Below are 27,591 nucleotides of genomic sequence, written 5' to 3'. Positions count from 1 at the left end.
TCTCTGAGGCTTGGAACATTCCAAGCAGACTTGGCCAGGAAGCCCACCTCCCCTTCAAGAAGGCCACAGATGACACAGTCCGGTGCTGGTGAGAGACAAGCCATCGATTGCCACCTGGCCCCTTCTCCATGGAAAAAAGAAACCCCCCCCATGTCAGCTGCCTCCCAGGCGGCCTTGTTCAATCAGGGCTGGGCTTAGAGAGGCAAGAGCCGTAGGCGTTCAGACCTGCGCTGTTGGGACAGAGAGCAAGGTGGCCAGGACTCTCCTTGTGCGGGGAGATCGATTTCCTCCTGAGGGGACTGGCAACCCAGCGAGGGCTGTTCCCGTGTGTGCACCAGCAGGAAGCCTGCGTCTGTCTCTCTCGCACGTGCACAACAGCAAACCCTAGCCCCTCGCCAGGGCTGTTCCCCTTGCTGACATCTCTCCCTGAATCATCCCGGCTCCTCGCTGGACAGGGAGCCAGCCACTGTCCAGCGAGCTCGGCCAGTGTGTCAGCTCGGTGCAGAAGAGTGACGGGGGAGGACGAAGGAAAGAGAAGCGGGAGGTGCGGCCAAGCACTGACACTGTCAGGGGAGCTGCCCCCGCACACTGACCCCCTGCTGGGGCCCACAGAGCACCAGGGAGCCCCAGAAGGTGCACACACCCCAACATGGCTGGAGAGCATAAAGGGGACATTTGATGAGGATGCCGGCATGCCACAGGACGGGGGGACGCCAAAACTCCAGTATACACCTGAGGGGCTGTTGAGGGCTGGGAGGGTGAGGTTATGCCCCCACCTGCCCACAGATGGCAGTTTCCTAATGAACATGTTTGCCTCTGCACCTCTGTAAGGGCCGTCTGCGCTTATTCAAAGCCCGGCAATGAGACACGTGAGCTGGGCACCAGCCTGGGTTGCACGAGGAGGGGCACTGGCAGGGGAGAGCTCAGACCCGCTGTGCTGTCCTGGCTGAGTGCTCCTAGCAGCTCCCAGGCGGGTGGCCGTGGTGCTCCCCAAACCAGGGCAATGGGCTCTGAGCCCCTCGCTGCTGTCCATGTGGCTCATGGCCTTCCCTCCCCCTGAACCCAGGCGTCATGTCCACGTATGTCATGTGCGTCCGCTATGACGGCGTTGAGGTGGACGGCAGCTACTGCGACGCCCTGACCCGGCCCGAGCCCGTCCACAACTTCTGTGCTGGGAGGGAATGCCAGCCCAGGTACCTGCCGCCTGGGGCCCCGGGTGGGGTGTTGGCTGGGGCTGGGCTGGGTGGGGTGCAGGGACCTTGCAGGGAGGGGTGAAGAGACCCCACCCCTCAGAGTCCTTCTGCGTCTCCCCAGGATGTGCAGTATAATCTGTCACTGTGCCTCACACACAGCAGGTGCTCCATGAATGCTTGCCACTGTAGAGTTAGAAACCATTCTCAACATTACCCCATAGATAGTGCTATCATTGCCCCCAGGCCTACTTAGTGCATCCAAGATTCTTATAAGCAAAAAGGAATTATTCCTGAAATTCCGTGCCAACTTGCTGTCCCTCGGATGTGGTGGAGGCCCCATCTTTCTAGCCCCAGTGCTCCTGTCCTGCCACAGATGCCGTCAGAGGCTGGGCCCTAAACACATCCTTTCCCTGGTGGTGGCCAGGACAGGGGCAGTGCAGGGTCTCCACGTGAGCCTGGAGGTGCTGGAGCAATGCTCCCTTCGAGGCCGGGAACGCCAGGCTACCTGTGCATGGCTGGTCCTGCCGTCCTCCCAGCCTGCCCTGCCTGGGCCTCATGTTCCCTGCATCTTTCTGGGAAGGGCGGAAACCCCCCACTGTCTCCAGAGGCTGCCCCAGCCTGCCCGGGGCTGTGGTCCTGTGGGGCCTGCCCTTCCCCCCAGGGTCCCCAGGCACTTTGGACCTCTTATTCATAGTCTGTCTTCACCGGGGAGTTCAGGGTATCCCCAACCGGCCCAGGCACGTGGAAAGGAGAGGTCTGCCCCTGCTGTGCTGCCTCTGGACACAGACCCATGAAAGAGCCTCCAGTCCATTTTCATCACTTGTGGAGAGCGAGGCCCCAATTCTGAGTCCCACGGGTGGGGGTGCCTCGGCCGCCTGTTTGATGCAGCAGGGTCTGGGGGGCCTGATCTCCAGGGCAGGGAGCGGCAGGTGGGGAGGCCGCTCTGGAGGAGGGATTGGCGTGAGCAGAGGAACAAGACCGTGGGTCTGGGTGAGAGCAGTGGGGACAGCGTGGGTCCCAGGGCTGGCGGGCTGTGTGCACACCCAGGGCGCCCGCCCACCACCCACTCAGGTGCTCCCTAAAGACCCCTGGGTCATCATGGCAACAGCCTCCCCCCTTGGTAGACATCACCGCCTTTGTGTGGCTTCACCCGTTGCGATTCAGGACCCTAATATGGGGGAGAGCGGGGTGCCCTATCTCCAGGGGGCGTCCGTCTCCTCCTGAGCAGGTGGGAGACCAGCAGCTGGAGCGAGTGCTCGCGCACCTGCGGCGAGGGCTACCAGTCCCGCATCGTGCGCTGCTGGAAGATGCTGTCGCCCGGCTTCGACAGCTCCGTGTACAGCGACCTGTGCGAGGCGACCCTGGCCGTGCGGCCCGAGGAGCGCAAGACCTGCCAGAACCCGGTCTGTGGGCCCCAGTGGGAGATGTCCGCGTGGTCCGAGGTGAGCGCGGGCGCGGCAGCCTGGGCGGCGGGCTCTGAGCTCGGGGCTTCTCATCACACCCGCCCCATCCCCCAGTGCCGGGCCAAGTGTGGGGAGCACAGTGTGGTGACCAGGGACATCCGCTGCTCGGAGGACGAGAAGCTGTGTGACCCCAACACCAGGCCCATGCGGGAGAAGAACTGCACGGGCCCCCCCTGCGACCGCCAGTGGGCCGTCTCCGACTGGGGACCGGTGAGTGGGGCCGGGGCAGGGTTCGAGGGGTGGCCAGGGCATGAGGCTGGTGAGAGGGGATCCTGGTGTGCTGTGTTGCTGCACCTCCGTTTCCCCATTTTTCTGGAGCAAAGATGTGGGGGAGGAATGAATGCCTAAGTGGCCTTTCTCCCCTGTGGTTGTAAAGACTCAAAACCTTTGCCCCCAGACAAGGGGCTGACATCATGCTCCCCTTTTATATAGCCTTTTCTGTGTCTCTCTCTGTCTTTAACTTTGTCGCTCTGTCTCTGTCCCTGCTTCTTTCTCTGTGTCTCTCCCTGTCTCTGTCTCTTTCTGTGTCTCTCTCCCTGTCTGTCTGTCTCTCTGGAAAGGAATGCTCAGATGCCAGCTGGGGTCCCTTCTGGGTGGTGGAAGCATAGTCCGACCTTTCTAGTTGTGCTTTTTCTCTGTGTGTTTTTCATTGAGCATGCATTATTTCTGTAATTAGAACAGAGAATGTTATTTTAAAAGTGGTTTCTACAGCAACTGCCTCTCCACGCTGCATGGGGAGCCATTCCTCTCCCTTGGGGATGAGCCCTGGGCCCTGTGGAGTGGCCTCTGCCTCTAACCACCCAACGCCTTCCTCCCGCAGTGCAGCGGGAGCTGTGGTCAAGGCCGCACCATCAGGCAGGTGTACTGCAAGAGCAGTGACGGACAGGCGGTCCGTGAGTCTCAGTGCCAGATGCAGCCCAAGCCTCTGGCCATCCACCCCTGTGGGGACAAGAACTGTCCCCCCCACTGGCTGGCCCAGGACTGGGAGCGGGTGAGTGCCCTGGGGCCTGTGGGAGGACCTCCCTCTGTCCGGTGAGCATTGGGCCAGAGGGAATCTGCCTGACAGCCAAGTGGCTATGACGACAGATTGGTAAAAATGAGGAATTAATTGCAAATTATAAAGGCAGAATTCACTCAAAATTACCTTGAAATACAAAAAGCCAAAAAGGTAGAAAAACCACTTACAACTTCCTAAATAGGCACGTGCTCAGTGATGTGCACAGAATTGGCCCTGACCCACCCTGGGCACCCGTGTTCCTGACACGCAGAAACCAGGACAGAGATCTCGGGTCTCATTTGCTTCTGGCCCCTGGGCCTGTGCCTGCTTTTGTTATCGTGACCAGTTTGTTTCCCACCAAACCGTCATCATCACCAACTTGCCATTTCAGATGAACTGCTCTCAACCACTTGCTCCAGGCAGATCACTATTAACCAAATAATCTTGGGCCAAATTATTTTCTGCTAAATTGATTTTAGCTAAATCATCGTCAGCCAAATTGTCATTAACCAATTTGCTTCAAAACAGATGGTTTCGTGCTAAATTGCTTTTGATCGAATCCATCTGGGGCCAAAGGGTTATTGAACAGAGTTCTCAGCCAATTTGCCATCGATCTAAGCATTTTCACCTGACCGTCAGTGACCAAACTCACCACCGCAGTTGGTGTGCTGTGTGTCCTGGTCCTCCTGGCCTCTGGCCACTGACCCGTCCCATCTGTCCTGGCCCCAGTGCAACACCACCTGCGGGCGTGGTGTGAAGAAGCGACTCGTGCTGTGCATGGAGCTGGTCGACGGGAAGCCACTGACCCGCAGTGGCTCTGAGTGTGGGCTGGCCAGCAAGCCCCCTGAGGAGAGCACGTGCTTCGAGAGGCCCTGCCTCAAGTGGTACACTAGCCCGTGGTCGGAGGTGAGCACCCCATCGGCCCCTTGAGGCTGCCTGACATCAGACCTGAACTCTGATCCCACCAGGATACCTTCCCTCCTGCCCCAAATGTCCTATAAGTCCTCCCTCCCAGCCTCTGTCAGGGGCTTTCTGTCCCCAGAAAGCTTCTTAACTCTGCCAAATCAGCTGGTGCAAGTGCCACTGCCTCCAGGAAGCTTTCTCTGACTTCACCCCTGGGGTCTGCCTGGTCACTTCCGGCCTCAAATTATGGCCTTTTAAGCTGTGCATTTGGCAGCAGGTATGCCTGGTACTCACCACAAGGCAGACAGACCCCAGGTGAGCACCGGGGCATGGGGCTGAGTCAGACACAGCCCTGACCCCTGGGGAGCTACAGCCAAGGCAGGGACATGGGACTTAGAGATGCAGAGCAGTGGTGGGACATGGGTCAGGATGCTAGCAGGGCTGGGGGAAGGGCAGCAAGCTCTCCTGATACAGGCCTGGCCCCCCCATGATTCTGTGAGCTTCTCAGGTCCCAGAACTCCCCAGCCTTGGAATGTTGGGCAGGATGGAGTCGAGATCCTGCCTCTGTGCACGAGAGCAGAGCCCTCACCTCCTGGACCACGTAGGCAGCACTTTGCCCAAAGGGTCTCCCCTTTCCCAAAAGCACCGTGAGGAGGGGCTCTTCTCCCCATTTCTCAGAGGAAGAAACTGACTTTCAGAAAGAAAACCAACCCACTCGGGGTCCCACAGCTACTAAGGGGTGTAACAGATATTGGGGCCCAAGTCTGTTTGTTGTCCAAGAGCCAAAGCCCGATTCAGGGAGGACTCTGACAAGTGAAGGGAGGCTTCGAACCAGCCCAACCCAGGCTCCAGGGTGGGGGCCGAGGTGGGTAAGCGTCCCGGGTCTCACGGGCGGGGCAGCGGCCAGCGGCTGGGCCACCGTGCTCTGGCAGAGCAAAGCAGGTCCGCTCGATTCGTGCCGCTGCTTTGCTCTCGTGCCTACTTCCTGGGGAGGCTCCAGGTGACTTCCGAGCCCCCGGGGGCTTGTGAGCACCCCTGCAGCCTTTCCTACTGCAGAGGCAGTCACGTCTACACTTCTGTTTTCATTAACTCAATCACACGCTGCACTGCGTCCCCTTGATGTCTCGCTAACTGCAGCACCATTCCTGTGTCCCCAACCCCTCTCCAGCCGGAGGTGCCATGAGCTTCTGGAGAGGAGACCAGTGGAGAGGTTCAGAGGGGTCTTTGAGAATCACTAGGCATGGGCTGGAGGACAGAGGTCTCTGGGGCCTTGTGCTGCAGCCAGGTTGTGTGGCCCAGGCTCCCCAGCTGCCTCTGGCCTCAGTTTCCTCATGGGCCAACTCTGAACAGTGAAGTGATGAAAAGGGGGGTCAGATGGATATGGAGCCCAGATGTCCGATGTAATGTCCACAGTGCGTCTCAGCCATCCTGTGGTTCCACTGGCCACTGTGATGGTGGGTGCCCAATCCTAAAACCAAAGAGTTCCAGGTGAAGGTTCTGAGTATATGGGATGGGGAGTCTGGGGATCCCACGAGTGCTGCCCCTACTCAGAGTCTGAGGGCCCAGGACCTCCTGTTCCCCTGCCCCCTGGCCCAGGGCTCTTTGTGCACTCAGGGTGGCATCTGGACTTGCCCTGCCCCGCATGGGGGTTCTGCTCTCCCCACACCCCATGGCTTGTTCAAGATCGAGAACACTCACTAATTCATTCCAAGTTGTCCATAAAAGGAGCCTCCACGTGAGAAGGGGGAAGCTGGGAGTGGGGCTGGGGCTTCCCAGAGGAGGCAGAGGCAGAGCCAGGCCTCGAGGATGAGCAGGCGTCAGCCAGGGGGACCAGCTGGAGAGACCAACTCGTGTCTCAGAGGGTTCCCTCCTGGAATGGCCGAGCCCAGCTGGGAGAGGAGATGGGAGGGGCAGGAGGTGGGAGGGCAAGTGCAGGGCAGGGGGACCAGGACCTGCCTCACTGGGTGCCAGGCCACAGGAGGGAGGGGAGCCGTGAAGGGGGGACTCCAAAGGGACAGCCTTGAGCTCCGAGGGAGGGGCATCTCCTGTATCACCCTGATGAGGTGACAGGGGTGGGACGAAGGGTGGCTGGCGCACATGGACAGCGGGCATGTGGATCTCTGTCCTCTTTGCCCCTGGTTGGGGCAGTGGCTCCTGCCCAGGTGGCTGCCCCCACCATGCCGGTGTATAGCAGCGGCTCAGTAGCACGTGCTCCTCCAGCTGCCCATGCCCCAGGGACAGAGGAGTGGGAGCCAGGTCTGGCCAGGGACGTGCCAGTCTCCAGGGGCATATCCACAGGCTCTGCAGGGTGCCTGCCAAGCGCTGATCGTCCTCTGGCAGCCGGGGCCAAGCCAGCCTCTCCTTCCTCCAGACTGGGCCACCCTCCCCCATCCCCAGCTTGGAGCAGGCGAGCGGGTGGTGGTCTCCCTGCCAAGTCTTAATCAATTCTCCCTGCGCCTTTGCAAACAGAAATGGGGAGTGGGCCCAGGTTGGGGCCTCCCGCCCCACCCACCTCAAGGCACCAAGGGCTCAGGTCCCAGCCTGGGTGATGTGGGGTCACCCACATCAGGGGGAGTGAGGGAGTCACTGCCTGTAGGACCTTGGCAGGAGGACGGCAGGGTAATTGGGGTCAGCAGATGTCTCTGGTGTTCTGGGCAGCTCAGCGGGATTTTCCAAGGGGAACATCTGGACCGGGGAGCAAGGGTGGGGGTGGGGGCTCCGAAGATGCACTTGGCCCACGACAAACACTGTGCGTCACAGACCCAGGAAAGCTGGAACCAGAAGGCCCGTCGGGAGACACTTGAGGGAGGAGGGGCCTTCCCGATGTGCAGTGGGGGAAACTGAGGCAGTGCTGGGTGGGGACGGGAATCAGAGTCCCCTGACTTCCTGCCAGCGCCCTGTGCTTCCTTGTCACCTCAATCAGCCTTGAAGATGCGGGTTCTAGTTTCCGACAGGCTTCTGTGTGCTGTGTCAGCGCAGACGCACGCAGCGCGGGAGGCGGGCAGGGTGGGCGGGGGTGTGCAGGATGGTGAGGGTCCCCCTCCTCCAGCCCGAGCCTCTGCCCCACCAGATGGGGGGCTTCCCCATGCCGCCTGTCTCTCTCCATCAGTGCACCAAGACCTGTGGGATAGGCATGAGGATGCGGGACGTGAAGTGCTACCAGGGGACCGAAATCGTCCGTGGCTGTGACCCACTGGTGAAACCTGAAAGCAAGGAGTACTGTGACCTGGATCCCTGCCCCACAGAGCCCCCGGGTGAGAAGCTGGTAGGCCGGGCTGGGGCTTCCCAGAGGAGGCCGGGGCAGAGCCAGGGCCTAAAGGTTGAGCAGGCATCAGCCGAGAGGGCGGGCAGCTGGACAGACCAAGGCTCGACGGGAGCAACGGTTCCCTCCTGGAATGGCTGAGCCCAGCTGGGAGGGGAGCTGGGAACGGGGGACAAGGGAGGCCTGACTGGAGTTGGAGGGCCCCACACAGCCGTGGTGAGACCTGTACTCTGGGAAGAGTGTTGGCTTTGGATGGGAGGACGACTGTGGGGCCGGGGAACCAGCAATCCAGGATGACTCAGCCCGGGCACTGGCACACGGGAGATGGGGAGGTGAGCTCCCAGGAGGTGAGGGCAGGAGCAGGTGTCTGGCTTGGGCATCTGGAAGATGGACAAGGGCAAGACTCAAGGTGGGCGTCAGGTGCAGAGGCAGGAGGTGAGCTCTGCCGTAGATATATCCAGTGAGGGGCGCATCTGTGGGCCCTTGAGGATATTCAGGCCTCTGGGAGTGAGACCAGCAGCTCCTCCAAATCCCAGCTCCTCCCAGTTCAAACCATCTCTAGGGAGGGAGCAGGGGTTAGAAAAGGAGCTGCAGAGAGCTGGAGGCCCCTTGCCCCTGCACCCAGAGAGGGAAATGTAGGGTACACCTGAGCACAGGTGCTCTGCTGCCAGGGCTGCCCTTTGGCAGACGAAGCTCCCACAGTTAAGGAGAGGAGGGGGTGGGGTGGGGGGGGTGGGGGTCCTGCAGAGTTTTCACCTTTTGGCTGCCCCCTGACTTGATTGCCCTTGATTCTGACCCAACCCCCTTCCCCAGACGACAGCTGCCAGGACCAGCCAGGCACCAACTGCGCCCTGGCCATCAAGGTGAACCTCTGCAGCCACTGGTACTACAGCAAGGCCTGCTGCCGCTCCTGCAGGACCCCGCACTCCTAGGCTGGCAGCTGCAGCCCCTTCGAGATCCGAGCGCCCCACCCTGGGGCCACCGAAGCTCCTGGGGCCCCTCCACAGACACCCTTCCTGCAGGGCACCCCGGGCTGTGAAGACACGACACTGAACCTCGGCTGACAAGAAGGGACTTCCCACGGCTTATGGACCTCTGCTCTTCCCGGGGTGGGGGGAGGATCCCCGAGCACCCATCGGACCCTCCCAGGACAGAGCTGCCCCTGCCGTGGGAAGTCATGTAGAGAGGCGTGAGGATCCTGTGTGTGTGGCTCCCACCCCACTCCCCGGCAGCCCCTCACCCAAGGAGCCCGAGGGCCCAAAGCCCAGCAGTGGAGGTGACCGTCACGCTACCCCCCACAGTCCAGGCCCTTCTGTGGGGTGGCAGGGCCTTCTCAAGGTGACTTACAGATGATTCCGTCGCAGAAGGGCCTCACTCCCCCAGGGGCTGTGGGGTGGAGGAGGGGACCTCGGAGCAGCCACAGAGACCCAGGCGCCACCCGGGTCCCTGAGCGTACTTAGGTGTGCGCCTTCCAGAGGAATTCTGTCGCACAGCTTAGCCTCAGCTCTGCCTCCCTCACAAGCGGCTGTCACCTGTACGGAGGGGCCCGCCGCACTTTCTGCCCCAGGAAGAGGCACTCTTTCTCACGGTGTATTTGGGTATGGACGGTGGGTTTCATCCCTGTGGTGCCGTCAGTATTCATCTGTGTATGTTAATAAAGTGGTCGTATTTATGGCGGCATCATGGGGTCTCAGTTGCTTCTGGCAGGAGGGTTGGGCAGCTGCAGGGCTTGGAGAGCCAGGGGGAAGCTGTGTGGGGTCTCCCACTGGTGAGGCCTTGGGGGCAGGATGGGCTGAGGGCCAGGACCTGGGGAGTGGGGGACACATGGAGGGTCCTGGAGGGAACTCATAGCCTGAGCCTCAGCCAACAAGAACCAAGGAGAGAAGGCAGGCAGCTGGAGGTGCAGGCCAGGCCCACATGAGCCTTTTGTGGGCCACGGGGAAGGGCTGCCTCTTGGACACATGAGGGCCTGGGGTAGGCTGGTCCAGCAGCAGTGGCGGCCTTGCCCAGATGAAAGGGCTGGGAGGAGTGTGCAGAACAGGAAGCAGCACGAGGCCTCATGGGGGTGTAGGGAGGGGTCCCAGAGCCCCACACCCCGGGACAGCAAGTCTGCTGCAGCCCCCGGGTGGCCACGGGAGGCGGTGCCCTGGGCGGCACAGGCAGCAGGGGGTGAACAGCTGCGGGGCTGCGTCCTGTGATGCGGGGCCAGCCTGTCCCTAGACTGGGACCCAATGCGGGGTCCACCACACAACGTTTTAGGAGAACGGCTTCCACAGAACTTGGGGCTTTGGGGAAACTGAGGCAGCTGCCCACTCCAGTGCGTTCTTGCCTGTCCGCATGTGCCTGCATGTGTATGAATCAAGGGGGCTGCAATTGGGTAGCTGCCACTGAAGGTTCTTTTTAGTCCCCAGACACCACGAGTGAGAGGCCCACGGGGTGGACTTGCTCGCATCACTGGCTCGGGTCAGGCAGAGCTGAGTGGCCGTAGCCCAGGGTCTGCCCGCAGCTCACCCCTCCACCCAGCATCCCCTCTGCCCTTCTCCCCCACCCCCACGTTCTCTTCCTGTCCCTGTTTCCTCCTTTCTGCCAACACTCACTGTGCACTTACTGCAGGCCAGGCTCTGTGCCCAGTGCTTCGGCAGTGCTGCTGGGTTTCGTCTTCCTAAGAGACCCACGTTGTAGGTGTCAGACACTACCACCCCATTGTGTGATGCCAAGATTGAGGCCCGGACATGTCCAAGCACTTTCCCAGGTGACCCAGCCCGTCACCTACAACCTGTTCTCCTGGAGCTCAGAGTCTATGCTGGTGGTTCCCAGCCTCAGAGATCGACACAGCCGCCTGGGAACTCACCCACTGGCTGGATCGGAAAGGAAGGGCCAAACCCTCCCAGCACCGGGTTGGACCTGGCCCCTCCCAGAAAGCTCCAGAGAGGGGGTCTGGACAGGCCTGGACCCCTGGGTGGACTGAAGACAGGTGAGCGTGGTGCGGGAGATGGGTTTTATTGGCTGTTGCTTTTCTGAAGGGGCCCGGCAGTCCCCCCAGCAGGTCCCCACAGTGGAGCTGAGTGAACTGGGATGGATGGGTGCTTATGTCATTGCAGAGAGATCCGTGTGTCCACACAGGGAGGACAGAGGCCAGAAAGGAAGTAGGAAAATGGAAATAGAACAGCCACAGGACGTGCCACCTCCTGGCCCTCGCCCCCACCCCCACCCTAGCCCACCCCCCAAGCTGATGCATTGGAAACAAACCGGAGGGGACTGGACGGAGGATGCAGGGTGTGGGCGGGCCAGGGCTGTGTGGGGACCTCGAGGGTGAATTCCATCAGCATGTCCAACCAAGGCAGGAGGAGAAAGGGAGAAAAAGAGGAAAAAAACTGAGAATGCCAAAAACAGCAAGTCTTCAGTGGCTGCACTCAGACGTCTCCGGTAACTCATCGGCGCTTTTGAGTGGGAGCACGGAGCGTCCTGCTCGGGGACGGCCACAGGCCCTCGAGGACTCGTCGTTCAGGAAGGCGCCCTAGCTGGGGGGCTTGGCCCACCTTCCCTGGGCAGAAAGGGGCTGCCCTCCTGTGGGCCTCCATAGCTGGGCCCAGAGCAGAGAGAGCCCCAGAGAGGAAGGGGGCTCTTGGGGCCCTGCTGCCCAGAGAGAAGACACTGCCTCTTTCTGGGTGGGGAAGAGCTGCATTCTGGTGGCTTGTGCCCCTGGGTTTGGAGCACTTCTCTGGGGTGGCCTCTGGGCATCATTTCCTTCCCTTGGAGAGGGCTGCAGAGTGGGCTCAGACTCCCCAGGGAGACCCCAGCCTGGGCTTGCTGGGCTCAGCCGAATCTCCATGCAGGAGCAGCAAGTGGTGACTGGCTGGGCCCATAGGACACAGCAAGGCTGCGCGGGGGCCTCGCTGCTGGGTCCTGCTGAGAAGCAGGAGGCGGTGGGGCAGGGCGGCTTGCGGCTGTGTCTCCCCTGGGGACCTCAGTTCCCACTGAGAGCCAGAGCTGGAGTAGTTCTCTGAGCCGTCATCCCGCATGACGGGGAGTCTGAGGCCCAGGGATGGGAAGGGCCTGTCCAAGTCTCCTGGCGAGTCAGGGGGTCTTTTCACCCGTGGGCTGCAGCTTGGCCCACCCTACCATTGCCTCAAGTGCCACTCTGGGCTTCTGCTTGTTGGCCATGTTTGGTGCTGAGGACTGGGCGTTTTTCAGCACCAACACCCCCAAAGTAGGTGGGTTGACATGACCTCTTCCGTCTCCCAGCTGTGCCTAGCGTCCCAGGGCCCCTGCGGCCTCTGAAGCTCTCCTTTCTGCGGGGGAACCTCTCTCTCTGCAGGAAGGCCGGCTCGGCCAGCGTCTCAGCCCTGGGGCAGACACACAGCACTTGAGTCAGGAGTGTGTGTGAGGGAGGGGGGACGCAGGGACAGGGAAGTCAGGGAGGGGTGGAACACTTGGTCCACAATAGCCGGGGGGGGCTCTGCAGGGCCCCAGCATCGCTGAGGCCACCTGTTCCTTACACAGGTAGGAAGCCTGAGGCCCAGGGAGGAGGACATGGCCACCCAGCCAGATGGCCAAGCTGTTGGGGCTGAGATGGAGGCCACCTTCCCCGGAGACCTTCAGGACACCACTGCATGGAGCCTGGCCTCTCTGCCCAGGAGCCAGCTGCTGCACCCAGCCACACTCTGGCCCCACAGCTCTGCAGTGTCACTTGGCCAGTATCTTGCCACCTCCTGTCCAGCCCCAGGTCCCAGCTGCCCCTATCCCTATGGCCTCAGCTCTGGTCACTGAGCCTTATCCTTGCAGTGAGCCTGGGGGTTCCTCAAGCCTGGGTCCCCCCTGAGGACAAGGATGTGAGCAGGGCTCCGCCAAGCCCTGATCCGGGCCTGAGGCCAGGTAGGTGCACCCTAGGGATCCTGCCATGGTTTCTGGACCTCCCAGGGCTCCACTCACACATCGGTGCTGATGCTGCGGCTCCGGGAGAAGGCCTCCCGCATGGCCGAGAGGCGGTTAGGGTTGAGTGCCTGCAGGCCGCCGAGGCCCCCAGGGGACAGTGCCACGTCCTCCTGGCTGACGCTCCTGTAGGCCACACGCTCCCCGCCGTTGAGCACGTCCTCGTCCTCGGGGGGCTCCTGCAGGAAGAAGGTGGGCGGCTCGTAGTGGGAGCAGCTACGGCAGAGGGCACGGGCCTGCGGGGACCTCTGGCTGAAGGAGGTGGAGGCGGCCGGGTAGAGCGCCGGCCCGTTGGTCAGCACGAGGTTGCGGTTGGAGTGCAGCGGCGGCAGGTGCGAGTGCACCGCGAAGTCCGGCTCCTCCTCGTCCTCCTCGGACTCGCCCTTCTTGCAGCAGTAGTACTGCGGGTAGAGAGCTGGCTGACCTGCTCTGCACGTGCCCCCAGCCCCCACAATTCTCATGCAGGACAGCAGGCAGGGCCCCGCTCGGTCACCCTTAACTGTCTAATGCCACTGTGGGGTCTTGCTCGGGCCAGGTAGGGTGCTCTAAGCACTTCTCAGTTCCCTCCACGTAACAGCCCTAGGCAAGTGCAATTCCCATCTCCATTTTGCAGGTGGGGAAACTGAGGCACAGGGGGGATTAGGTAGCCTGAAAGCGGCAGAGCTGGGGTTCAAACCATCTGACCCGAGTCTAGTTCATGGCACTGGGTTGTGCCACCTTGTCCTCTACAAATGTCCCCCGCTGGAAGATGTGGGGGCCTCAGGTTGCCCTAGAGTGTGGGTGGACAAGGTCTGAGGGCTCACCCCTGCTCTTCCACTGGGCAGCCGTGTGTGTTGGCTAAGTCCCTGACCCTCTCTGAGCCTCGGTGAAGACCCTGGGCAAGGCGAGTCAGGCGGGATCATCACCAAGGCCCCCAGGTGGGGTCCCGGCAGGTCTGTCTGCTTTGCACCTTCTCTGAGACCTGGCTCTGCCCCGCTTCCTGGGCCCTGGCCATCTTGGCCTTCTTGGGGGACTCCCTCCCTCAGCAGGGCCACCCTGTCCCCTTCCCCTCCCCTGGGAGTACCTGCAGCCGACAGTAGCACAGAACTGCGATGATGCAGAGCAGAATCACAGTCGCCAAGATGCCCCCGGTGATGACCACTGTCCCGGCTGTCATCCGCCCCCTTCTCCATCAACAGCCTGCAAAACATGCCGCCAGCTTTACAGCACCACCATTTCCTCCCCACAAAAGTCCCCGCCTGTTCTATTTTAGAAAACTGAGAAGACAAGCTGAAAGGGGAAAAGAAAACACCCCGGACGTGTGTGCGAGAGGCTAGGGCCTGGGGCGGCGGGCAGGAGGGGACCCGGGCCCCCGTGCTGCCTCCACCAGCCTCCTTCCATCTCCTGGCCTCGGTCTCCCCATCTGTAAAAGGTGGATGCTAACAGCATGGGGTCTTGTGAAGATTGGGTGAGCGTGTCTTTCAGCGACTGGCGTAGCATGCTCTCGATGAATGGCGCCCTTCCAGCTTGGCTCCACAAGCTCATGCATTTTAAAATTTACCCAAATGCAGCCAAGCTGAGCATATGCTTTCGTAACCTGATTTCCTACTTTTTCACCAAACAAGATCGTCCCTACTTTTCCATATCATTAAATTTTCTTCTGCAATGTGATTTCTAACCACATTCCATTGTTTAACGTAACCAGTCCCTTTTCTTTTATATTTGTAATTGTGGTAAAATACACATAACGTAAAATTTACTGTCTCCACCATTTTTGAGAGTACAGTTCAGTAACATTAAGAATATTAACATCGTTGCACAACTAATCTCCAGAGTTTTCCCATCTTGTAAAACTGATAACTAATTCCTTTCTGATATTTAGTTGCTTACATATAAAAAATATTTTTAGCAATGTTTTAATAAGCATCTTTGTAGCTAAGTAATGGGAGCCGCTTGAATTACAGAACCTATTTGCATTACTCCTCAGGATACATTCTTAGCAGTGGGATTTCTAGGCCCGAGGACATGCCTTTGTAAGCTCTCTGTTGTGGGAAGTGTCCAGCAGACACCACACAGAGGACGGGGCGATGCTGTCGGTCACCGGCGCCTGTGCAGCTCACCCCCTGTCCTGTGTTATGAGGATAAACCAGCTCTCGAAAAAAAAGCACCCTGACTTGTAGCATTTGCTGGCTCTTGCGGTGCAATTATCCTCCCCGTGGCCAGTTTCAATTTTAGCAAGGTTTAACAGCTGGCGTGCAAAGTTCCTGAATGTTTCACGATCACCTTTCACAAACCAGCTGGAGCTGGCTCCACCACACTTGCTTGATTTCCCAAGCTTCATTTTTTTGGGGGGAGAGGAACGGGGTGAAGGGAGTGATGGAGTATTTTAAAGGAAATCCCAGATCATATCAGTTTGCTCATAATTACTCCAGTGCAAAATCTGACAGATGAGGACTTTAAAAAACATCCGTCTGTGTCTGGCTTTCCCCTGTCATCTCCAAAATGCCTTTGCATCTGGCTCTTTACTCTAGAAGAGTTCAGTCCTGCTCCCACCGCCCCATGTTGTTCATTGAAGAAACTGGGTCATTGATCTTACAGGATTTTTCATGCACTGTAGCTAGCTGGGTTTCCTCGTGTGGCATTGGACATGCTGCTTGGCCACTGTTTTGTCTTCTGAACTGGCTGTCTATTGCATCACATTCAGGGACCCGATGTCTGCGCGACCCTCCCATGACATCGCGGCTACAGCAGGTACCAGCTGCTCCCGGCCCGATTCTCCCACAGTGAAGTCCCCCTCAGGCCTTGCACCGGATCGCTTCGCTGTCCCTTAGCATGACTTAGATGCCGTATTGCACTCAGCATGGCACAACAGACATTTCCAAATGCTATCATTTCTTCCACATTTGTTAGTTCTGGTTCTAAAAAAAAGTTCTAAAGAACTTTTCCTGATTACCTGTATGGTTAGCCTAAAATCCAGCCTGCGGGGGAAAGGCACAGACGCTCAATTCTTACCTTGGTCAGTTTTCAGAGTAAGTCGGTACCCTGTGAGGTTTGGGGTCGTTTTACAGCATCATTGCGATCCCCCTGATTTCTTAATACATTTGATGTGTTTCGATCCCTCTGGTGTTCAGATTATCCCATTGGGACCGTGGGTTTGGAGGCCCCTCCAGGCTGGCTCCTGTGTCATTTTGGTGTGATCCCACTAGTCCTTGACGATTTTGCTTCTGGGCAAGTGGTTCACGGAGCGCAGTCTGGGCACGAGGGTGCTCATGGCTCCTCGGGTGTCCATTGGTTCTCGGTGTTTTCGGTGACCAGAGCTAGGGAAGACTTTTTTTTTAAATTACTTTTTTCAAATAGAAAATAAAACATGAGTTCATACTGATATTTTCACTTAAAATTAGAGGTCACAGGGCTTTTATTGGTTAAAATTCGACGTCTGCATGAGTTTTACAGTGAAAATCTGGTTCCTATAACATCAACTTATCTCCCACTACACACAATAAGTTTGAAATCACGTTACCAATATTTTCACTGAAAAGTCTACTGAAAAGAGTTTGATGTTTCTTTACTCTTTTGGTTCTCACCCCTCTAGGGATGTGTAGCGACAAGACCATCTCAAAGTCACAGGAAATAATTCTCAGTGTGGCTTTTCCACCAACTCGGTTTGTTTTTTAAAAAATCAATTTTATTTGGCTCTTTATAGAACATATTTGGTTCCAAGGCCAGAAACATGAACCCAGTGCCTCCAGACAGCTCTTGCTTCTGCCCTGCTCTGGCTCTGCCCCTGCACCGGAGGTGACGATCTCGCTCAGTTCTGGGCTGACCCTCCCACTGCTTCTTTCTAAAAAGGTAAGCAAGCTTAGAAGAAAGTGGCACCCCAGTCATGCTTTCTGCGCCTCTCTTTGCTTCAGTTAGCTCTCCATCCCCAGCACAATGACATCCTCTGGGGTCCCTCCAGAGCTGGTCCTGTCTGCATCTGTGTCCTGCCCCGAGGTGTGGAGGAGCCCAGCCCCCCACCGGGCCCAAGGAGAGGGCACTCTCAGCGTTTCCCATTTTTTGCTATTATAGAAATGTGCAACGAAGAACTCTGTGGTACGTCCGCTTCTGAATTTTTTGATAAGCCCTGCCAAAGATTTGCTGGAATTTGGGCCGATTTATCCTCTTCCAGGAATGTGTGAGAATAACTGACAGACGAGATTTTCGTTCTGAGACTCAAGGTCTGGGTGGTTGGTGGGTGGGGAGTGAGGCCGCTGAGCCCCGCGTGGGAGTAGGGGGTGCTGGGAAGGTAGGTGGGGGAGGTGGCAGGCATTGCGGTGTCCCTGCAGACACCACAGCCAGACCTGGGGGAGGGTCAAGTGGCCGGGCAGGGAGGACCAGGACCCCCATCATAGAGAGGGAGGGGAATGCGGACGCGTACTGACGTGGCGTGGCTGGCCCAGGCAACACTGTGAGTTGGAGGCAAAGCCGGGAATGGAACCCAGACCCCCGACCAGACAGACGGACAGGCAGATCCAGACAGATCCAAAGCAATGAGAAAACTGGACACAGACAGACACATGGACAGCTCCAAATACAGACAGGCAGGTGCAGAGAGGCAGATGCAGACAGACCCAAAGCTTTGGGCACAGATAGACACACAGACACGTACAAGCAGAGAAGGAGCCCTGGGAACCCTCCACATTCCTGGGGGCCCCGTCTGGCAGCTCCAATCCACGTTGGCCTCCCAGGATGGCTGAGGCTGGCTGGCCTGCCCGGCCCTGCCGAGGGTGCAGGACCCAGGGAGCTGGGTGTGTTGAGGCGGCGCCCGCCAGGGGTGCCGAGGGCTGGGCCCGCTGTCCAGAGGCCTCCCATGCTCTTCACCAAGGTGAGGTGAAGGAAAGCGGGCAGCCACTGGCGGGCACTGGGCTCAATTCCCCCATGTCTTCCCCTCTTTGGGACTCGCAGGGACACTGACTTGGTCTTTCCTTGAACTGCAGGAAAGTGGGCAGCACAGGAGACCCCAGGCAGCCCTCCTTAGTCTTCATGGCAGCCTGGGGAGGGCAGGGCGGGTGCTGCAATGCCGACTCTGCAGGTGAGGGGACAGAGGCTCAGGGAAGGCCAGGGGCCACTCCGAGTGATCCAGCCAAACCCTAGCACCCCATCAGGGCGAGGCTGGTCCGTATGAGTCATTCTGGCAAATGGGACCCACTCCCAGCTGAAAGCCACGACAGCAGAGGCAGCTGCCCCGAATCCCATGGCATCTTTGTGGGAGTGCCCACCACAGTGGACAGTGTTGGGATGCCAGCCCAGCCCTGGCCCTCTTCTCTGTGCCCTGCCCCTGAGCTGAGGTGGGCGTCTGTACCCCCCACAGCTGCCCCTTCGGCTACAGCTTACTAGGGTTGGGGTGGACGTGAGTCCCAGCCTGGGCCAGCTGCTTCTCTCCTGGGCAATGGAATTGGGACCTGAGACACTCACTGGTCCCTGCTGGTCACTCTGCCTGGGGTAGGGACATGAGTGCTCAGGCTGTGACTGGGGTGGCATTTACGGCCACACGAGTGCAGAGCCAGCAGGAGCTGTGCCAGTGAGGGAATAAGAAAGGACACAAGGCCAGAGACACGCAGGTGTGGTCACGACTCACGCGGTGCCAACTCCCTCCCTGATATATCCAGAGTGACGTGTGTGGAGACAAGTCACCTTGAGTGGACTCCTGCTATCTGCACCCGGAAAGGGAACTCATGGAACCTGGGAAAGGTTCTGAGGTTGAGGAACTTGCCTGAGTGTTGTAAGTGGTTGTCCAGGGGTTAAATTCGATGCCCTCCAAAAGCCCCCCCCCACCAACCACGGCCAGGGGCACACGGTTGGGGCTTACCAACTGCAATGGGGGCCTGGGCCACGTTCCACAGGAAAGAACGTGCCTGGGTCAGGGGCTCCCCACTGGTGTCAGCTGAGACTGCAGGGAAGATGGAGGCTGCATGTGGCCATGGCAGGGCTGAGGGGACAGCTGAAGGGGCTCCACGCAATGTGCCAGACTAGGCCCAGTGCCAGAGGGCTCTGCCTCTGCTGGCTGTAGGAAGGGGCCTCAGGTGCCTCCGTTTCCCTGCACTTCAGCTCCCGTCTCTGTAAAACGTGGAGAACGTCTGGGGCTCTGCGAGATGGCAGGTGCACCGTGCTCAGTGCTGGTGCATAGCGTTGTTATTACCAGTCCCTCTCTGGGTCTAAGTCCTCTGTCAGGTCCCTGAGGGGGCCGGCTGCCTCGCCACAAAGTACCCTCCTGGGTCCAAGATGCAGACAGTCCCTTGCTCCGCCTGGCTCTCTGGGCCTGGGTCCCCTCCAGCAGCAGGCAGCCTGGCGGCGTGACGGGAAGGGTGCCGGCTTAGGCCAGGTGCCCAGGGCTGTCAGCAGCCACTGCCCTGACACCAGGCCCCGTCCAGCTGGAGCGTGTCAGCTCGCTCTGCAGATTCACGCACGCCGAGGAGCAGCAACGCCCGTGCCGGGCGCCAGGTCCCAAGGCCAGGCCAGCAGACATGCACACCGCCCGGCGCCCCGGCTGACAGCAGTGCATGGTTAACTCCCAACAGCCCAGGAGCGACGCAGCCTCCCTGGGACCCCACCCCCCACCCACCCCCACCCTTCCAGCAGAGCCCAGCACACGTTCTCCCCTCCAGGAAGCCTTCCCTAACTTCTCCAACGCACATCGCACATTACAGACCCTCAAAACACCAGTGCTGGGAGGGACCGTGCCCCCTCCATTTAACGGGGCAAGTATATCAACCTGAGGTTCCCCAGCTGGCCCCCCCCACCGACAGCCCTCTCTGAGCTCTGTCTTTCAGACCTCCTTTGTGGGCCCTGGGACACCTCCCAGCTGCACACCAGGTGACTCAAGGCCGAGGGGCCTGCATCCTGCCCAAGAGGGGGTGGGTGGGGGAACATCCTGCTATACACTCACTGGTGACCTGGGGTCAGAGGCCACTCTCTGAGCCTCAGTTTCCTTATCTGCAATAGGGGTACGGCAGGGTTTAGACAACTGATTCCTCCCAACTCCAGCCCTGCGATGGGTCCAGATGCTTAACAAAGGTTGAGGACCACAAATGTAAAAAGTGCCAAGTGATCAGTCAGGATGGCAGCCCCCGAGGGCGAGCTGGGAAGGGGAAGAGCTACAGACCCTGATTTATGCCTGCCTGGGGGCTTTTGAGGGAATGTGTTCTGGGAACAGCTAAGTCGAAGGCTCCGGGGCTCGGGGCTGAAGATGGGTGGTATTGCCTATGGAAGCAACCAAGGCAAGCTTCCTGGAGGAGGAGGCTTCTCAACTGGTCCTGGGAGTGGAAGGAGAGAGCTGTGGGTGCTGGGAAGAGTACAGGCAAAGGCTCAGAGGCAGAGAAGCGTCGGCTGGGCCCCGAGACAGCTGGCGGGCCGCTCTGCGCCCGTTTGCAACCCAGGGCAGCCACCCCTCCTCCCACTAGCCTGAAGTCTCCGCAATGCCAGCCAAGACAATTTGGCAAGAATCAAGCTGAATTGTTAATCTGCCCCCTGGGACCATAAACGGTTTTAAACCTTTATAAACGGCTTTGCTTCCCTGTCCCCACCCCCGATTTTTACAGGGACTGGCTGTGAGATGGGGCCCTCTGTGCTCCCCACCCCAAGAGCTGTGCAGGGGCGACCTGGCAGGCAACAGTCCCCTTCTGATAGCCCCCGTGTGTCTCGGCAGCAAGGAAAGCCGGCTGAGTTCTTAAGCTCCAGTTGTCTCCTGAGGCATAGAGGACCAAATGGTGGGGAGCGGGGGCGGGGGGCAGGAAACACCTGGCAGCCAAGCCAGACACGGCCCCCACCTGCCTCCCCCACGGAGCCCCCTCCCCACACGCACCCTCCCAGCAGGAGAGCCCCCGCATGGCTGCCATCTGGACCCCACGTCCCGTGCTCAATTTCAGCCTCTTCTGCTTTCTCCTGTCCCTCTCGCTGCACCCCCACTCCTCCCCTTAGGGCGACGGTGCTTAATGAAGGCTCTGTCTGCCTCCTTCACCTGAGTTGCCCTGGATTCCTTGCAGGAGCTGAGAAGCTAAGCCCTGCATCCCCAGCAACTTCCAAACCCACCAGGCACCAGGACTAGGGGAGCCTGCAAACCACACAGATGCCCAGGCCACAGCGGGGCTAGGCGGAGCCCTGGAATCTGCTGGCTTCGCAAGCGGCCCTCGTAACCAAGTGAGGATGGAGACGCTCATTTCCAGATGGGGAAACCGAGACCGGGGTGGAGAGGGCTGGCCTGGAGGCCTATGGCAGAGCTGGGCTTGGAACCCAGGCTGGCTGCCTCCCAGCCAGGCCTTTTCCCGTGCCGGCATCTCATCCAGGGCTCATGGACAGAGTGCCTTTCCCTCCAGGCACGTCTCTCTGGCTGTGAAAGCGCTCCTGCTACCTGGAAGCCCAAGGGCCTGCTGTCCGTCCGTCTGTTCGTCCGCGAGTGCGCGTGGCCTGCAGAGCGCCTGTCTAGACCTGGTCCACATTTGTTCCCAATTTCACGCTCTGGGGCTCCCAGACTCCTGTGCTCGGCAGTAAACAGACGGGAAGTGCCCAGCAGCCCTGTGCTGCCGGTTGGCCTCGGAGACACTATCCAGAGCCCAGTGGGGGTGGGCTGGCGGAGGGGGGCCGGGGAAACAGTTCCCAACAGCACCTGGAATGTCTCCCCACTGAGCTCAGCTGTGCCAGTGCCAGGGAGGGCTTGGCGAGCTGGGCCTGTGCCCGCCACAGGTTCTGAGGGGCTCGTGGTCTGTGGGGGAGCCAGAAAATGCCCATGGCAGGGGGTTAGTGCCACCAGGCTCAGGGCGGGGTGGGAGCTGGAGTTCAGGAAACGCAGGTCCGTGGGCTTGCCTGTCTGGTGGCCTGGACTCCTTGAGGGGCCCCAGAAAGAGCACGGGGTCGTGATATTCTATCGGCCACTTCCAGGGCTTCACAGACTTCCAGAAGCTCTCCCCAGACTCTGGCTGAAGGGCCCCTTGGGGTCGGCACCACGAGCGCGGGGCTCGTGCTGTGGGTCACTGCCGGGCCAGACCAGGGCACAGCACGGGCCTGAGGATGAGTGAGGAACTGGGGCCTCTGAGCTCCTAAAGAAGGCACAGGATTTCCACGGTGGAACCAGGTGGGTCGGGGGCTACATGGGGAGGGGGGCCGTGGTGGTGTGATGGGGAACAGCACGACCCTTCCTTCTCCAGGCCTCAGTTCTGCAATGTCAGTGTTCATAAGAACAGCGACCACAGCCAGGTGCACACGAGCTCTCTGTGCATGTGGCCCTGGGCACCTCTGAGGCCTTGGTCTCACCGCATCCCAAGACTCCTCCAGGGCAGAGGGAACCGAGGCGAGAGACGTGATGCCGCTGGCCCAGACACACTCCCCAGGCCGTCTGTGAAGCCGGGGCTGTGACGCATCTTTTTGCAAGAAGACGACCCGATTCACATTTTCTAGGGAGTAAACTGAGGCCACAGAGTGAAAAAATCTACTGAGCAAGAGAAAACCCAATCAGACAGACCCCCTCCTTGTGCCCTGGGGAGCCTCACTGGAGCTCAAAGCCCGTCCCTGTCTGGCATCCAAGCTACGGAGGCCACACTCAGAACCAGCGCAAGCTGGCCCGAGGCCAACACAGACCCAGGGCCAGGGCCCTGCCTGGGCCACCACGGACACTGCTTGGAGCTGAGGAAGGGGACAGACCCAGGGCCAGATCCCTGCCTGGGCCACCACGGACACTGCTTGGAGCTGAGAAAGGGGCTTGTGGGTGCTGAAAACCAGCAGGAGAGGTGCCAGAGCAGATGGCAGGGTAGGACTGGCCGGCAGGACCCGGTGCCATGACCAGAGAGCAGACGTTTGTCCCACCTGGGCTGGCCATAGCTTCCCCACTGCCTAGAGAAAGCAGGCACCCCCAGCTGGGTGGCCACCTGCCCCTCTTGGCATGATTCCCAGGCGGTCGTGGTCCCCCAAGCCCAGGCACCTTTGGACTGGGCATGGAGTGTCAGGAGCAGGCCCCTCCTGGCCTTTATCACAAGGGTTGTGCCGAAGGCACCCAGGGGCACCCTGATCCATGCTGTGGCATTTTCTGGCTCCCCAACAGACCACCAGCCCCTCGGAACCCGTGGTAGGCACGGGCCCAGCTCTCGGAGCCCTCCCTGACACTGGTACAGCTGGGCTTGGAGGGGAGACATTCCAGGTGTGGTGTGGCAAACCCCGGGGCCCTGCCTCCACTGGGCAGGGGCGCGGCTGGCAGTCTTGGGCTGGAGCCTCAGGCCCCCTCACCCCAGGAGTTAGGCATGTCTCAGAGCCCAGCTCCCGTCCCGTCTGGATGATCTGTTTCCCCAGGCCAGGGCCTCCGAGGCCCCTTCTTTGGGCCACTTTGGGAGCCCCTGGGGCAGAGAGGGAGGGGAGCAGAGCTTCGTGACCTCACTTTGTCCGATCCCGCGTGGCCTGAAATATTCACTCACGTACATGAAGCAGCTCACTGTTCATGTCCCTCTCTCTGGCAGCCCTTTGACTGCTGACGGTGGCGATTCCAACACAGTACAGAAGTCCACTCTTCAACAAACAGTGTGCCCAGAAATACCCTAGGACTGGGGTGACCCCACGGCCTGGGTTTGGTTCCTGCCCTGCCATCCTGTGTGGCTACGCTGTGGTTCCTGAGCCCTAAGTCTAGATAGGTCACTGCCTCACTCAAATGCCCTGGGATGGCTCCCCAGTGCCTCACAATAAGAAGCACATCATCCTGTACTCTGTGCCAGGACAGCATGACGCCCTGCACCAACATCTCCTTCAAGCCCTGGGACAGTCCAATCAAGGGTTATTATTCTCCTATTCCACAAATAAGGAAACTGAGAGCCAGGAACTCAGCCTGCGGAGAGAAAAGCCCACGAGGTCACATGGCGCAGGGCAGGGGTGCAGGGTGAATGTGGTGCACTACCCCAAAGTTGATACCCCCCACGGCTTGCTCGGGGGTGGCAGGGTCAGGGGCATATCCGCTTCCACACCCCTGAGATGCAAGCCCCACAAAGACGAGGACCCACGTCTTCCCATTTCTGCAGTCCTCCGGCCAGCAGGGCCGGCAGAGGCGCACGCACAGCAGGGGCTGTGCATGCGCTGACTGAATGGGGTCGGGGTCCTCTGGGCACACTCGAGCTTCATGCGGCGTCCAGCATGGGAAGGGCCTCGCCCCTGCGGCCCCCTCCGCCCCTGTCTCCCAACCCCCGTGTTTCCTGGGCAGGCAGGGCACAGCAGGCACAGGGCAGCTGGGAGACAGGCGGATGGCACCAACTGCACCATTCAAAAGCTGCCGGGCTGCAGTCCCCGGCCCAGGCAGCGTGTCAGGAAATGGGGGTGGCAGGGTGGGGCTGGCAAAGCCTAGGCTCTGTGCAGACGATCTGGCCTTTTCTCTCTCTTAAAAATAACAATGCGCAGAAGTTGCATTTTTAAAACCCTTTCTGCTGCTGGATTTAAGTTTTATTTTAAAAATTTTTCAACTTCCTCTTCCAAGAGCTGAGCACAGCTCCTGGTCCCAGTTCAGGGCTGGAAGGCGAACAGAAGGGCGGGCCAGGCTGGAGTTTGCTGGAACCACTGGAACTTCCATTTATTAAACACATACTATGTCCTGGTGCGAAGAGGGCTCAGCCTAGTGCTGTGAGCATCCTCGCTCAGGGACGGAAGTCTGAGGCCCAGAGAGAAGGAAGTGCAGCCAGGCCTCTGCCCACCACTGTGGGCCTGAAGTTCAAGTTCAATAAGACCCTTGGATGTCTGGTAAAGCCCTCTGAGGCTCGCAGAGACTCAGCAGGATGCGCCACTGTCCCAGGTGATTGAAGGCCTGCTGGGCTGTGCCCCGCAGCTGCACGGCTGCCCGCAGAGAGCAAGGGGCCCAGCTACTGGGGCATCCTGGTCTGTTCTCCAAGGCCCATTTAAGTGCCGCAACCTGCCCAACCTGGCTGCCTCCCTCCTGGGTCTACCTGGCTCTGCTGCTGCTCCATGAAGCTGGCCCGCCCTTCCGTACACCCTGTGTTTTACATGGAGCTGCTTTCCTGCCAGTCTCCCAGTAGATTGTGAGCTCCACGAGGGCAAGTAAACAGCCGGCGCTCCATAAATTCCTGTGGGCTGAGCTCCTGGGTGATGAACACTGGGGGCGAGGGAAGAGTGGAGGTGCTCCCGCAGGACTGCTACGTGCAGAAGGGAATGCCAACTGGATCCCCGGGACCTCTGTCCCGCCCCCCCTCTGCCGCCCAGGAACAGAGCCCTGCTCCAGGAGGGAACAAGCCCTCCCCCTGCGGGCCCCCAGGCCCCCTGTGGAGACTTCCCGCTGCTATCCACGTCTTGCGGCCTTGCAGACAACCGCAGGCCTGAGCCTGCTCCAGGCCTGTGACTTCTCAGAGCCTCATCAGCTTCAACCGGGGTCTTGTTAAAATGCAGAGCCCCAGGTCTCACCCTGACCCGCTGGGTGGGAACCTCTGGGGGCAAGACCCGGCAAGCCCCCCAGGGGATTCTGCAAGAGCAATAGGCTCACCCCAGGGTGCACGTTGTTATGGGGGGGAGCTGTTAAATCTGCCCCCAGACCTGGCAGCACCCTAGGCCAATTACATGAGCATCTCCAGCATGTGCCCAGGAATCTGGACTTTTTAAGTTTTGCAGGAGCTGTGATGTGCAGCTCAGGCTGAGGCTGCTGAGTTGGAACACAGAACACCTGCCAACGCGGTCCACTCCTGCGCGACGTGGGCTGGTGGGAGACAGAGCCGCCCCGTCTTGGGCCTGTACAGGCAGCGCTAGACCTGATAAAGGCTTTCACCCTTGTAGAGGCCAGGACCGCTGTCCTCATTTTGCAGATGAGCGCACAGCAGGGAAACAACTTGCCAAGGTAACCCCACCAGCCGGAGGCAGACTTCCCCACCCCAGGACCTCCCCATGCTCAGCGTCCAAGCAGGACACCTGGCATCGGCTCCACTTCCTCCCCCACATCCAATCTCCGGCAAGTCCTGCCCGTTTAATTTCCCGAAGAGCCCCTGAGCCCAGCGCTGGCCCACTTCAACCCACGCCCTTTGCCACTCCCAGCCCAGGCCGACTCAATGCCTCCTCTGAGAGGCCCTTGTCCACATGTATCCTCTTGTGGAGCAATTCCCACCAATGAGGGCCTGGCTCCGTGCCCCTGCTCCAGGCAGCCTTGGCGCATGCCTGTCAGGGTCATCTCACCCTGACACCATGTCCGTTCTGCTCGGGAGCCAGAAAGACTTGGGAGTTCAGACCCTCCTCCTCAGTGTCAGGGCGACCATGGGTTTCCATCTCCTCGTCTTTGAAACAGGATAATTTCACCATCTCCAGCCTCCCTCCTTTCCACAGCATCTGTTGAGTGCTGCCTGTGTGTCAAGCACTGTGCTGTGCTGGGGACATGATCGTGAATGGGGACAGGGTCCCTGCCTCGTCCTGGCCCTCAGAGAGCAGGGCTGTTGGGCAGGCTAGACACAAACCCTGCTAGAACCTTACCCATGCCCATGGCCTGGTGGCAGAAGCTGGGGCTGTGAGCTCCAGGGCACCCAGCACAGGGCACTCAGTGAGAAGAGACAGAAGTGGGGCCCATGTGGGGTGGGCTCTGGCGCTGTGGGGTCTGAGAGCCGGGCACGTTTCTGCGATTGCACTCACACGTATGAGTTCGATTCCTTTCTAAGAAAACGAGACCATCGCCTATGGCCCAGGCTATGGCTCATTTTCCTATTCGTGTGGGCACATTCAGAGCTGTGGCTTCCAGAACTGCTCGACAGTCATCCTTTGCAGCTCGCCGTCTCCTTGCAGGCATCTCCATTTGGAACACAGCTCTGAGTGTCTCTCCTGGTCTGGCCCCAAACATCTCACATCCTGGGCCCTCTGAGGTGGCCCCTGATTCATTCTTTCAGGCTCACCCTTCACTACCCCTCCCATGCTCCTGGAGCATGTCTGTGTAAGAGGTCGTTCCCAGCCTCCCAACCACAAATTTTGTGTTTTCTTGCCTCTGGGCCATTGCTAGCGCTATTCCTTAAAACTCCTGGGCCATAAGCTCCCTTCCGGCTCTGCTCATTGACGTCGCCAGCCGTGCATCAGCACGCTCCCTGAGCAAGCCCTCCCCAGTCCTCAGCCCTAGAGACAGCTCCCTCTCCTGGGATCCAGTGCACCCACTGTCTGTACCACACTCTTGGCATTCATAATTCATCAACAATTCAGCAGTAAATACTCTTTGAGTGTCTACTGTATCCCCTGACCCGGCTCTGGGTTCCTGCCTTTGTGGAGTTTTCAGTCTTATGGGGTGACATGGAAGTTGCAAGTGATATCAGGGGGTGTGAGGAGGGAGCATGGAATGGGGTGGACGGCAGCCAGGAGATGCTGAGACCTGGAGGAGGAAGAGGAGGAGGAAGAGGGTGGGAAAGAGGCAGGCAGAGCGAGCTGGGTTCAAGGACTGGCTAAGCTTCCTCCTGCTTAGAGCACAGGAGCAGGAGGGGAACACGACACGAGCGCAAGGTCAGCAGAGACCCGGCGGGCAGCAGGGTCCACGCCCGATCCGGCCTTCACGGAGCCCTGTCCTCGTCCCACTGTGCTGCAGCTCGGTGTTGCTTCCTCCCTGAAGCACGGTCTGGATCAGTCCTCCTCACATTTTAATGTGCATCGAGTTGCCTGGGGCTGCGGGGCTGCGGGGCTGGACGACAGCCCCCAGGACCTCACCTGTCCTGGGTCTCCTCCTCCTGCAGGATGGGACCTTCTCGTCTCCTAGCCTCTAAGTGCACAGGGCCCAGGGGGTCAGGCCTGGCTCCCCTCTCCATATGTGCCCCTCCCATGGTGGTCTTACCCAGTGTTACCACTTCCAGACCATCTACCCAAAACACAGCCCCTCCCCACCATTGAACTCCACCCCCT

At 59.6% G+C, this 27,591-nt stretch overlaps 2 protein-coding genes across 2 annotated transcripts in view; one reads left to right on the top strand and one right to left on the bottom strand.

Annotated features, from left to right (window-relative positions):
- The window catches only part of ADAMTSL2 (ADAMTS like 2), a 32,246-nt gene extending 23,496 nt beyond the window's left edge, over positions 1-8,750 (top strand). Inside the window, exons 12-18 of the mRNA XM_063082577.1 lie at positions 1,067-1,193; positions 2,422-2,635; positions 2,711-2,866; positions 3,477-3,647; positions 4,383-4,559; positions 7,666-7,810; positions 8,632-8,750. Of these exons, the coding sequence (XP_062938647.1) occupies positions 1,067-1,193; positions 2,422-2,635; positions 2,711-2,866; positions 3,477-3,647; positions 4,383-4,559; positions 7,666-7,810; positions 8,632-8,750 (1,109 nt within the window). The remainder of the gene's footprint in view (positions 1-1,066; positions 1,194-2,421; positions 2,636-2,710; positions 2,867-3,476; positions 3,648-4,382; positions 4,560-7,665; positions 7,811-8,631) is intronic.
- A 3,996-nt stretch (positions 8,751-12,746) lies between these two features.
- Positions 12,747-13,906, bottom strand: FAM163B (family with sequence similarity 163 member B). The gene is made up of 2 exons (XM_063081524.1): positions 13,814-13,906; positions 12,747-13,151 (listed from the first exon to the last, which is right to left on the bottom strand). Exons 1-2 carry the CDS (start codon positions 13,904-13,906, stop codon positions 12,747-12,749), a joined length of 498 nt encoding a protein of 165 aa, XP_062937594.1.
- Positions 13,907-27,591: the final 13,685 nt, after the last annotated feature.

Source organism: Cynocephalus volans, chromosome 17 (assembly GCF_027409185.1).
Source record: "Cynocephalus volans isolate mCynVol1 chromosome 17, mCynVol1.pri, whole genome shotgun sequence".
NCBI lineage: Eukaryota > Metazoa > Chordata > Mammalia > Dermoptera > Cynocephalidae > Cynocephalus > Cynocephalus volans.
Note: the sequence above shows the minus strand (reverse complement) of the source record. Positions and strands in the feature narration are given on the sequence as shown.